General features: G+C 41.8%; 1 protein-coding gene across 1 annotated transcript in view; it reads left to right on the top strand.

Moving 5' to 3' along the window:
* The window catches only part of LOC149197497 (uncharacterized), a 265,068-nt gene that overhangs the window by 37,636 nt on the left and 214,145 nt on the right, over positions 1–13,287 (top strand). Inside the window, exon 3 of the mRNA XM_089408710.1 lies at positions 235–253. Coding sequence (XP_089264836.1) covers positions 235–253 — 19 coding nt within the window. The remainder of the gene's footprint in view (positions 1–234; positions 254–13,287) is intronic.

The following is a 13,287-nucleotide window of genomic DNA, read 5'->3' as shown; positions in this document are numbered from 1 at the left end:
TTAATGAAAGTGCTTTCTACTATAGCTTCTTCAAACCAAGCTTACCATTCTAATATATTGTTTGTTATGTTCTTTATGCTTACTTTGTTTATTGTGCAACATTATTCTATGGTTGCCTACTGTTTTGTTGTTTTTAGATGTGTCATTTTAGGAATTACAACATAATTATTTTGTTTTCAGAATGCATTATTCTTGAGTGCTGAAGTTTTGTTTTTGTGTGTGAATATTTTGCAGGTGGTTTTCGACCATCGTGGTGAGCTACAAGACAACTTATTTGTATCTATTCTTACTCTATTCTTTTGATGCATGCATTTCCTTTCTTCTATTTTTAAAATCCATATTAACTTCAACCATTTTCAATAAATGTGTAGGCCTCTTTCCAAATTGCCTCTTGAGATGTCCCTTTGACATGAATTTATCTCATTGTACCATGACATCAGATGAAGAATGTGTTTTTATTCCAATTAATACAAGATTGATGCATGAAGTTGTCTTTTGTTGTATCTTCTTCCTTTATTGTTTTGTTGTCAAGTTCTGTTTGTATTATTTACCACAGCTAGTCTCATGTACTTGCAATTACTTGGAAATTCACATTAGAGGCTTAGTATACTAGTTGCAGGAGTTAGGATGTCATATGTTGGCATGCATTGTTGGCTTTGTGATCTTCCCTTGTGTTGACTAGATGGATCTCAACCTAAAGTGAACAGATCAGGAAGATTGCCTTATGGACCAAACCGCACTGCTTTAGTTCCAACCAGTTAAACTATGGAGTGCCCTATTATATGTATATATAAAGGTGCCTTGGCCAACCTATCTGTCCCTTTTTGTAGGAGTATCCTATATAGATCCTAGGTGTTACAACTCCTATGATATTGTCAAATTCATGACTATTTCCATGGTTGATTAAGCAAAACAATTAGTGCCCTGCTAAGGCCATAATATCAAGATTCTCATTCCATGACTCTATATAAGTTGTAAAATGTCAGCTCAAAAAAATATTAATTTAGTGGAGGCATGATTTTATATATTCATTCTTATCCTACCTTACATAGAAATGTTTTTAAATAGTCACAAAGCTTGCTTTCCCAATGGGCCAAATTTCTTGCACATGTCACTTCCTCATATGCTTTAACCTAGAGATTTACAACGGGTATTTTGGGGTGTGAAAATTTCCAAGCCTAGGTGTTTTTTTTTAATTGTGGTTTATGGGCACTGGGTGACCGCTACATCCACGAGAAAATCCGGGCAGATCAATCCGAAGGGATCTAATCCCACCGGCCAAATTAGCAGGGCCTAACCCCAAGCATGTCGAGGAGAATTGACCCCATGACCCCCTGATTGGCGAGGTACTTTGCAACAGGCACTATACCAGCTGAGCTAACCCTTGGGGCTACCAAGCCTAGGTGTTTAAAGTCCTTATGATCTCAATTCACCAAGTAATTGTTGAATCTTAATCAATGCAGAAATAAATTTCAGACCATAATATCAATCACAAAATAGCTGGAAATTAAATAGTAGAAGCATAAAAATTATTTTTTCATAGACAGATAATTACTCCTTCAAATCAACTTTTCATTCTTTTTGAAAAACTTACAAGAAAACCTCCACAAGCTACCCAGAAAACAGCACTGCACGATTACTGAAATCACCCTGAACTAAGCTTGCATGGCATTCAAGAGATACAGCCTGTTGGAAAAATTCAGAAACAACAGAAAACTGCTGTACAGCCTGCTAGACAACTTGTGCTGCTGTTAAAATTTCCAAGCCTAGGTGACTAAAGTCCTTATGATCTCAATGTAATTGTTGAATTTAATTAATGCAGAAATAAATTTCAGACCATAGCATCAATCACAAAATAGCTGGAAAAATTTTCATTCATTTGAAAAACTTACAAGGAAACCTCCAAAAGCTGTGCAAAAAAATAGCACTGCATGGTTACTGAAATTACGCTTAATTCAGCTTGCATGGCATGCTTGAGAGGTACATTCTGTTGGAAAAAACCAGAAACAGTAGAAAATTACTGTACATCTTGCTGGATAGCTTGTACGACTTGTCTGGACTGTGCTGTATGGAACTGTACGAGAACTGTACAGACTACTGCTTGGCTTTGCCTTTGCATGAATTCCTGCTCAGTGTTGAAATTTCTAACTCTGACACATCAAAAAGCCCCACTGCATTATCTGGTTTAATTTCTCCTACTTGTTCATTCTATTAACAAGTTATTTATAAATATAAAAACTAAAATAAACACAAATGCAACCTTAACTCATATACAGATCAGCAACTGAAATACTGAGACAAACACACAAGGGACACCGTTATTTTTGGACAATCTTTCCCGGGAAAACCCAATTCGGGAAAACTTGTGCAACAGTTATGAGGGTTTTATTATTATGCAGATTCTTGAGTACAACTAGGGTGCTAGAAATGGCTCACCCAACAGAGATTGTTACACGACAGTGATACCTCTTCTCGGAGACAGATATTCAGCCTCTCGGCTCTAGTCTGCCCCACGAAAATCCTTCCGGCGCTTCCTCTTGGCCTTGCATCAGCTGTGCTAGGTTCAACGTAGCTCCTGAAGCCTCTGCGTCAGCCTCCTGTCTCTATGCGTCAGCTCTTGGCCTCTTTGCGTCACCCACGTAGGCCTCTCTGCCTCTGCGCAGTCCCCAGTTGCCTCTGCGTAGCTCTAGCTGCCTCTGCGTCAGCCTCTTCGGTCTCTGCGCTGACCCTTTGGCACTATCCCTGCCTCTCTGCTATGTACTCACTGCCCTCGCTGCAACAGACCACTAGCTCGAATTTTCTCAGCAAGCCCCGCTCCAGAAAATCGAACTGACTGATCAGTTTGGTGTATCTCCAATTGACCCTCAAGCCTCCTCTTATACTTTTCCTGTTGAGTCTTCAACGACCGAGATTAAGTCTCTAATCAACGACTAAGATTAGATTTGGCTTGATCCATGTCATTTAGAACATTCTCACCCAGTTTTATATTAATACCCATTAATATTTTAATTTTCCTAAGTTTAGACTTAGGAACCCCATCAAAAATATTAATTATTTTAATATCTCTCCAATTGGGTGGAATTTCCCCAAACCATTTCCGGGTCTTGGAGATCTTATGTGCCTTAGCCTTTCCACCAATTTTCATGGCTAGAGCACATTCGATGCTACCACAAATCAACACTCTGTTTCTCTATTAGTCGCTCCACTTCTCAATTGGTTAAGTGTGAGTGGAAACCTCTACCTTGACTTGTCTTTATAGCTTTAGCTGAGACCAAAACTTTAATCTATTTTTGAGTTTACTCCCATTCTAAGTTAGGCATGCATGAGATACACTTTTTTAGACTTCTAAATACAAGACTTTCACTTCTTGACTAAGTGAATTACAAGATAGAATTTTTTTTTCAAAAATATCATTTTGTTTTAAAAATATGTTGAACTACTTCTTTTATCTTCACATTGAACCCGTGTAGAAGTTCTTGTCCAATCGAAGTTTGTATTTGAATTTTGCACCAATCAAGTCTTTCATGATAGGTCGAATCATATCGACATTAGATACCACGTCATCAGAGATTTGTGCAACGTAGATTAGTTCAGCTATAGATTGTTCCCACAAATCAACAGCCTGCTGATATTCTCACAAAGACCTTGGGTAAGGCAAAGTTTGTGTACTTTAGGGATAAGATGGGAGTAGTGCAGAATACCTTCCTCGCTAAGAGGGAGTGTTAGTTTTTGGTAGCAGTGGACATGTTTTCTAGTCTCTATGGTGTCTATGAGGCTAAGGAACACATTTTCTCCAATACCTAGAAAAGGTTTCGCAATGAATGTCTTATTTAGATTAATTAGCCAATTATTAATTATTTTCCTAAGTCAAACTTAGGAAAAATGGTTAATTAAATCAAATTAATTGAGGCAAATCAATTTTGCTCTAGAGACTTTAAGAAAAGTCACTAATGGGGTCAAGATGATCTTAACTATCGATTGTGATTAGGACATGGCTATTGGTTTCTCCACGAGAAATTATAAGAGCAAGTTTACGAGGGTTTGGAGAACATAACAAAGGCACTCATTGATGTGATTTGCGGTGATAACAAGGACGCAGATGGGGACACTAGCAACATGGTTTCAGCAGAGAGATTGAGGAGAGAATTTTTGGAGAAATTCTCCACAGTGATTCCAGCATTCCAGTGAAAGGAAGGGAGGCCGAATTTATTTGCGCAGAGGCCGTACTAGGCATTGTGAATTAGCCAGTGCGTAGAGACGGGCAGCAGATCAATTTCTAGTTGCCGCAGACAGGTGCTGGAGGAAGTGCGAGTTGTTTAGTCGAGTTGCATGCGGAAGGTGTTGCAGGAATGATTTTCCAATGGCAATGCAAGTTCCAATTTGGGTTGTGTTACCCACCATTTTGTGGGTATCCCTAGGAGATTTTTTTTCTCCAAGATGGTCCTCAACCAGCAGCCAACGACCCCTTGCAGCAACTAGCTAGCTCATTGTGCCATTTTCTTTGCCACTTGAGCTAGCCATGTGGTCCCTCGCCCATCTGCGATGATCGTATGTTTGAAATTGGGCCTCCCGAATCTAAAGGAATGCCTTGTCATTTGGAAATTGAGAATTGTAGTTTGTTTATCATGGATGCTTTTGGGCATGGATTAATGGAGAGATTCAGCGGAAAGAATGGGCTAGGTATGTGCTTTTGTCCCCTAGACCCCTTTTAGGAATTAACCTTGGGTTCTAGTCCCCTGTGATCTCTTTTATTGACTATTTGGTTCTAAGGATGGTATTTCATGGGAAACCCCGATTTTGGTTGCGTGGTCCCGCTCCCTTATCCGCTTACATTACCCTCTATCCATTCATTTTTACCCCATTCATCATTTCTCTCACCTGGGTCCACATTCCTCCATTGGGTACACATAAGGTTAGCATGCTCCTTGCCCCTGACCACACGTTGGGTCACGGCCTGGAATGAAGCCCGAAGGTTGATGTAGCTAAAAAGAAAGATAAAAGCATATAGGGCCACATTCAACAGGAAAAATGTACCACAAAGTGCAAAAGATGGTCGAGACAAACATGTTTAGCACTTGGGCAAAAGTGTTAAAATTGGCAACTAGGGCCAAACTCCATGTGGGTCTACTTATTTATGGCAGCGGTTATTTTTCTTGGATTCCTCTCATTGAGAGGTGTAGGATTGATCTAAAAATCATCCGATTCCGACATGTATTCATGGAAATATGAATTTATTTGTGTTATGGGACAATTCGTCAAGGTTAGCGAGCAACCAAATTGCCCCCACTTGTGCTCAACGTTTTAGTATAAATAGAGGTGCCTTGCAAGTCAATTTAGACACACCTCTTGTGATCTCTTCCTCTACACTTGTCTTTGGGTTTTGGTGGGAGGAGAGATCCTACGAGTATACGTTGTCCTAAGAAGAAGATGCTCTAGCTCTACGCTGTCATCGAAAAGCTTATACGATGCCATAGAGAAGCTTAACGCTGGTATGGAGAAGCCCTAACCGCTAGCCTAATGATGCCCTAACTAATACGCAGTCATGAAGGCAACAAGCCACAGTCCTATTGGGAGGACTATAGTCTTAACCAAGCCACAGTCCTATTGGGAGGACTATAGTCTTAACCTAGCCGCAAAGAATGAAAGGATTTGGCCGCAGTCCTAAGGGATCTCTAGCAGTCAAAGAGAGCTACCATACGCTGCCTAAAAGGTTCCTCATCCATAGTCTAAACACTCAGTCTAATCCGCATTTTTAGAGAGGCATCTAATTGCCCTAGCCGCAGTGAAAGGTGAAGGTTACAACCACCGAAATAAAGGTCTCTAGCAGTTGTCATTTGTGCTTCAAACCGCAGTTAAAGTAGGGCCAATACTGCCCTAGTCTCAGCCCTCAAGGAAGCCATCTTGGCTGCAGTTGGAGAAGACCCTAGCAGCGAAATGATGAAGTTAAAGAGGTCCCCTTAGACGCTGTAAGGAAAGTCAAATCACTATGTCACATTGCTGTAAATGACAGTGTGGCGGATTTGAGATGTGTTCTGGGCATGACTGTGCAACAATAAGGATGTTTCGAAGACATTCTCTTCAACATTGCTATGTGCTAGGCCGCAGGCCATAGCACCATAACTAGGACTACCTTGGGGCTGATGTCTTAGTTTGAAGACAACATGATGATGAATGCTGCAACATAATGAGGTGCATCATGATGTAATGAGGTGCAGCATGATGTAATAAGGTGCCGCATGATGTAATGAGGTGCAGCATGATGTGATGGATGCAACAACATGAATGGGTGCAACAACATGATGTATTGCAACAACATGGTGATGATGGACATGGTGTGATGGTGCAGCATAGTGATGATGGACATGGTGTGATGGTGCAACATTGTGCAACACATTGATGATGCACAATGATGATGGGTGCAGCATGGTGTAGCACATTGATGATGGGTGCAGCATGGTGCAACACAGTGATAGGTACAGCATGGTGCAACACAGTGATAGGTACAGCATGGTGATGGAATCACCTGAGTTCAGATCTGCTACCTCATGTGTCATCTTTTTAGAGAAGATCTTTGCTCTTATTTTGTCAAGTCAAAATGTTGACTTCTGATGTATATGTATTATCTCTCTTTCTCTGCTAAGCTATTGAAGAACATAAGAAGAATTTATCAAGGGTTTCCCCACATTGGGGTTTGTCCCTGGCTGGCGCCACATCTTGTGTCCTCTTGTCTTGGCTTGTCTTCTGCGATTTATGTTTATGTTCTATCTGCATTTTACTATCATGCTAAATGTGATTGCTAATCTGGAATTGATATTGAGCTAATATGGAAAATTGAAGTAAATTTTCTCTAAGCATAGAACATACCTAAAATTAACATGGTATCAGAGTTGAGGTGAAGACAAAGCCCAAGCAAGAGTGAAAGAGCAATCATTGAAGACAGTTGGAAAGGACAAAAAGGCTCAATGGGTTCCTCATCCCTCTTCAAATTCACCAAGGGTGAAGTCGAACCAAAGAAGATTATCAGAGTGGCGCAGCAGAAGCATCTGATGGCCTACCTAAAGATCACTTCAATGGGATGTCCAGATCTAAGGATGGAAGGAAAGGCAGATGCTTTGCTTGCAACGAGTTTGGCCATTATGCGAAGGAGTGTCCAAATAGAAGGGACACATCACTTGATGATGATAACAATCATTCTAGGGGCATCTTCAATGATCAGAGGAATGACAGGTACAATGGAAAAGGAAAAGGGACCGCAGGTCATCAAGGAAATGGCCGACTCTTCAAAGAAAGCAAGGAACTCTAGGTATGAAGAATCAAATGTTGTTTCTGATAAGCTAAAGGAGTATTACCTTATATTGGCCCTCTCTACTACTTCTCCTCCAGACTCTTTGGGAATTTGGCTTATTGATAGTAGTGCTTCAAGGCACTTCATCAGATAGAAGGAAGCTCTCTCTAATATGATAGAGAAGGAAACAATTGTGGAGATTATACTTGGAGTCAATGCCACCTATCTCAGAAAGGGTGTAGGGAATGTTACCCCTCAATTGAATGAGGGTAGCATGATTCATTTACAAGAAGTTCTTTATGTACGTGATCTCAAGAAGAACCTGGTGTCCTTTTCATAATGGAAGTCAAAGGTTTCAAGGTGACATTCATATATGGAAAGGTACGTGTTTGAAAATGGAATTTTCAAGATACTTTTACTCATGGGTTCAAGGTTGGCAATTTGTATCAAGTTGCAGGAAGTCCATTGGGGACCATGTCATGTGACACATCTCTTCTATGGCACCAAAGGTTTTCATTGTAAGGCCCTACCCGATGTGAATCAGATGGTGACAGGGATGCCTGAATTCAAAGAAGGAGCATGGAGGTACATGTCCGAGATGTATTAAAGGAAAACTTACAAGGGGACCATTCTCCTCATGTAGCAAGTCCATAGATTTGGAACAACCCGAGGGGTTTAAGATTCATGATCGGGAATCTCATGTATGTAGGTTGAAGAAAGCTCTCTATGATTTAGAGCAAACACCCCGGGCTTGATATGAGAGGATTGATAGCTAGCTGGTGAAGTTGAGATTCATTAGGAGTGAAGCCGATCCAAACCATTGCTTTAAGGTTGTTGATGATAGGCCTCTCATACTGGTACCTTATGTGGACGATCTCTTTCTGGTAGGTACAGACCCTTTCATTTACAAAAGTAAGAGGGAGTTGGATCCCAGATTTGGAATGGTCAACTGCAAGCCTGTGACTACCTCGATGAAGCCTAACTTTAAGAAGTTATGCGGTAGTGATTCCGAACCTAAGGAAATGCCTCTGAGTTTCATAAACTCATACTAGCATTGATGTTCTTGGTGAACTCCCGTCTGGATATATGTTTTGCAGTTAGCATGTTGAGCTCATATATGGTTGAGCCTCACTGGATTGGTGCCAAGAATCTTTTGAGATATCTTAAGGGCACAATCTCCAATCTCTCATGGATTGAGATACATTGCTGGAAATGTGAAGTTGCATGATTATTCTGATGTTGATTAGGCAGGCAGTGTGGAGGATTGTAGGAGCACTTCTGGGTGTTGGTTCTCTTTGGGTTCTACTTTGATATCCTTGATGAGCAGGAAACAGAAGTCGGTTGCTTTGAGCACTGCTGAGGCCGAATGCATAGTTATGAGTATGACCTCGTGTGAAGCTGTTTGGTTGTGGAATCTCTTCTGTGAGTTGGTTGGACACGTGCTGGATACCATCATGATCTTCTATGACAATCAGAGGGGGGATTCGTTTGTTTAGGAATCCCGTGTTCTATGTCGCTCCAAGCATATAGACATCAGGTACCACTTTATCTGGGATATGGTACATCGAGGAGCAAGAAGGCTCCATCGCATTGGGACTGATGTGCAGGTCGCCGATATTCTGTCGAAGCCCCTGGGAAAGGTCAAATTCTTGACTTTCCGAGAACGACTAGGAGTCGTGGAGAGACTCTCTCCTAAGGGTCTTGTATGATATGGACATTGAGCTTTGGGAGCTCCGAGGGGCTTGGGAGTACATCTTGGAGCGATGAGCAACCATGGGGTGAGTAGCCTTCCCCTAGTGGTCTGCTATGTAGGCAAGATGAGTGGTTCATCCTTCTCTTGCTGAGACACAGTCATAGGGTGAGTGGTTCAGCCTTCCCCTAGTGATTTGTTGTGTACAGGGTGAGTGGTTCAGCCTTCCCCTGGGATACCCCTGGCGACATGTAGGCAAGATGAGTGGTTCATCCTTCTCCTGCTGAGACATCCTACCCATGCAGTCTGGGACTCATGGGAAGTACCTCTCATTTGGCCAATGAGTAGGGAAATGAGGATAGGGACCATAGTAGTACCGATGGACGCATCGTGTTACTATCGTACTCCCTATGCTAGGATGATATTGATCTGGGATCAATTGGAACTGACTTCGGGTCAGTAAGAGTGATATAACTCACTCTCTTTTGGAACTAATTTTAGATCAGTAAGAGTGGTATGATACACTCTCTTTATTTGGAACTAATTTCGGATCAGTAAGAGTGGTTTGAGACACTCTGTATTTGGAACTGACTACGGGTCAATAAGAGTGGTATGAGACACTCTCTTTATATGGGACTGACTTCGGGTCAATAGAGGATGGTATGATACATTCTCGATCACTTCTTCTTCTTCATAGTTCAGTAGAGCAGAGTAGTGCAGGGCACTGATGGCAGAGATAGTACAGTTTGGCAGATGGAGTTCTCCCTAGTTGAGAGGGAGTGTTAAACTTGGCAACTAGGGCCAAACTCCATGTGGGTCTACTTATTAATGGCAATTGATAATTTTCTTGGATTCCTCTCGTCGAGAGGTGTAGGATTGATCTAAAGATCATATGATTCCGACATGTATTCATGGAGATATGAATTTATTTATGTTATGGGACAATTTGTCAAGGTCAGCCAACAACCAAATTTCCCCCACTTGTGCTCAACGTTTTAGCATAAATAGAGGTGCCTTGCAAGTCATTTTAGACACAACTCTTGTGATCTCTTCCTCTCCATTTGTATTTGGGTTTTGGTGGGAGGAGAGATCCTAAGAGTATACGCTGCCCTAAGAGAAGATGCCCTAGCTCTACGCCTGCCATAGAGAAGCTTAACATTGGTATGGAGAAGCCCTAACCACTGGCCTAATGATGCCCTAACTAATACGCAGTCATGTAGGCAACAAGCCCTAGCCGCAGTCCTATTGGGAGGACTATAGTCTTAACTTAGCCACAAAGAATGAAAGGATTTGGCTGCAGTCCTAAGGGATCTCTAGCAGTCAAAGAGAGCTACCATACGCTACCTAAAAGGTTCCTCATCCACAGTCTAAACACTCAGTCTAATCCGCAGTTTTAGAGAGGCATCTAACTGCCCTAGCCACAGTGAAAGGTGAAGGTTACAACCACCGAAATAAAGGTCTCTAGCAGCTGTCATTTGTGCTTCAAACCGCAGTCAAAGTAGGGCCAATACTGCCCTAGTCTCAGCCCTCAAGGAGGCCATCTTGGCCGCAGTTGGAGAGGACCCTATCAGCCAAATGATTAAGTTAAACAGGTCCACATGGAACCCTTAGACGCTGTAAGGAAAGTCAGATCACTATGTCACATTGCTGTAGATGACAGCGTGGCACATTTGAGATCTGTTCTGGGCATGACTGTGCAGCAATAAGGATGTTGTGAAGACATTCTCTTCAGCATTGCTATGTGCTAGGCTGCAAGCCATAACACCATAGCTAGGACTACCTTGGGGCTGATGTCTTAGTTTGAAGACAGCGTGATGATGAATGCTGCAACATAATGAGGTGCAACATGATGTGATGGATGCGACAACATGAATGGGTGCAACAACATGTTTTGCAGCAACATGGTGATGATGGACATGGTGTGATGGTGCAACACAGTGATGATGGACATGGTGTGATGGTGCAGCACATTGATGATGCACAGTGATGATGGGTGCAACATATTGATGATGCGCAGTGATGATGGGTGCAACATGGTGCAACACAACGATAGGTACAACATGGTGATGGAAGCACCTGAGTTCAGATCTGCTACCTCATGTGTCATCTTCGTAGAGAAGATCTCTGCTCTTATTTTGTCAAGTCAAAATTTTGACTTCTGATGTATATGTACTATCTCTCTCTCTGTGTTGAACTATTGAAGAACATAAGAAGAATTGATCAAGGGTTTCCTCACATTGGGGTTTGTCCCTGGCTGGCGCCACATCTTGTGTGCTCTTGTCTTGGCTTGTCTTTTGCGATTAATGTTTATGTTCTATCTGCATTTTATTATCATGCTAAATGTGGTTGCTAATGTGGAATTGATATTGAGCTAATATGGAAAATTGAAGTAAATTTGCTCTAAGCATAGAGCATACCTAAAATTAACAAAAAGCCAATACATGACCTCTACCCAATCATCATGGCCATCACCCTGGTTCCTACGTGTTCTATGAGCCTTCTTCATCTTATAGGAACCCATGATTGTCCCAACCCCTGGTGGGCGATGAACTGCCCCACCTTAAAAGGGGGAATTCACCGCTATATCTTATACATCATGGTCTGACCCCTTCAGCCCTGAGCAATTAATCAAAGAAAATCATGAAAATGCAAAAGGCATATAAGGAAGGGTTGAAAAATCAAGGCCGAGGCACCTTATGTACCACAATTGCTCCCTCCTACACACTATAAACCCAAGTGTGGGCTTCCCTCTTATTAGCTACCCTTGTACTCCAACATGTGACCTAGGGCTGCCCCTTCTCATTTCCTAATCGATTCATCTATCTGTCACATGCCACCACCTCTTGAAGGGTGCACCTTGACTATATTATCCCCTTTAGAAGTAGAAACCACCTAATAGGATTATTGGTTAACCCCATTTGGAGTTTAGAAGACATTGGCACATCCCGAAGCCCATTATGGAAAGGCAAGCCATTATGAAGTCCCACTTGTGGTCCATGATTAGGTAAGCTCAGTTACTCGATTTCTCTAATGACTTGTTGTATTGGAAGGCTAGGGGACGCATTGGATCTTATGCAAGATTGCAGATGGTTCCCACCTTGTGTTTGGTCTCCCTATATGGGGTCCTAATCCTCCAGAGGGCTACAATGGCACATGTAGGGTGTGTGTTGAGAGCCATGGGCCTCCACAACAACAGATTGTACTCCATGGACACCCATGGCCATTCAGAGATTGCTCGTGGTTCACTTATAGGACGAGGAGGATGCATATGATCCATCATGCCCAACTGGCCCCAATTGTACACCATACACTTGGCAGATGATACAGGACTTGCACAATGATGTGGTATCACCTACACCATCATCCTAGCCCTTGAGGGCTATCTACTTGCATCTTTGATTTGTTTGGAGACCCATCAGGAGGCTTGTGTGCTCCCAAATGTCATTTGGAGAACCACAGGTTGTGTGCTCCCAAATGTCATTTGGAGAACCACAGGTTATTACAAGGGGCCACCCCCTTGTCCACTGCTCTTGAGGGTCCTTTTCTTCATTTATGGCACCCATGGATCTCATTAGGCCTCTTAGAGGGCCCTACGACATGCATATATTATTATTTGACCTGTTGAGAGGCTTATCTTTTCATTTATGAGCTAGTTTGGTGGGCTTGTCACTAAAGGTTGTATTATTAGAACATTATTTTATTTTTGGGGCTTATGTAGTCCAGGGAGGCTAATTCAAACTCCTTAGTTGTCTATAAATACAAGCGAGGTGAGATCATTTCTCATCATTATTTTGGTTTGGATCTCTTATCTCTCTCGAGATTTTCACACTTTTTCTAAGGCTGAATTGGAGATTTATGGATGAGTTTTGACGTATGGATATTGGTCTATCTTCTCTTGGAGCTTCTTTATTGTCAATTGTGAATCACTGGATATACTCTATTACATTTAAGTACGTGCTTTTGATGTTATTTTTTTTTACTTTTGTCATATATGTTAGGCTGGGATTTTAGTTGTTCCAGGGCATAAAATTATTGCATGCATTTACTGCTTAATATTGTAGAATTTGTCTCTATTATAGCATTTCCTTCAATGTATGGGCCATGTAATAGGAGCGAAATCTACTAGGGGTAAAATTTGACCTTGACAAGCCATTTCTCTTGCATATTGAAGTATAAAAGCTGGAGGGTTGCTTCTTCTTGACCTAGAAGGCAAACAAAGTGATCTTGAGGCCTCCTTGACTGGGAACCAAGAAATCCTACTCTTACTCTACATAGATTCCATTCTCCCAAAGGTTAAGGCATTGATCTACCA

This window comes from Pinus tabuliformis, chromosome 2_2 (genome assembly GCF_031772625.1).
Source record: "Pinus tabuliformis cultivar Carrire ecotype Pingquan chromosome 2_2, CPIR1, whole genome shotgun sequence".
Taxonomy (NCBI): Eukaryota; Viridiplantae; Streptophyta; class Pinopsida; order Pinales; family Pinaceae; genus Pinus; species Pinus tabuliformis.
The sequence above is the reverse complement of the archived record's forward strand: the minus strand, read 5'-3'. Positions and strand labels throughout refer to the sequence as shown.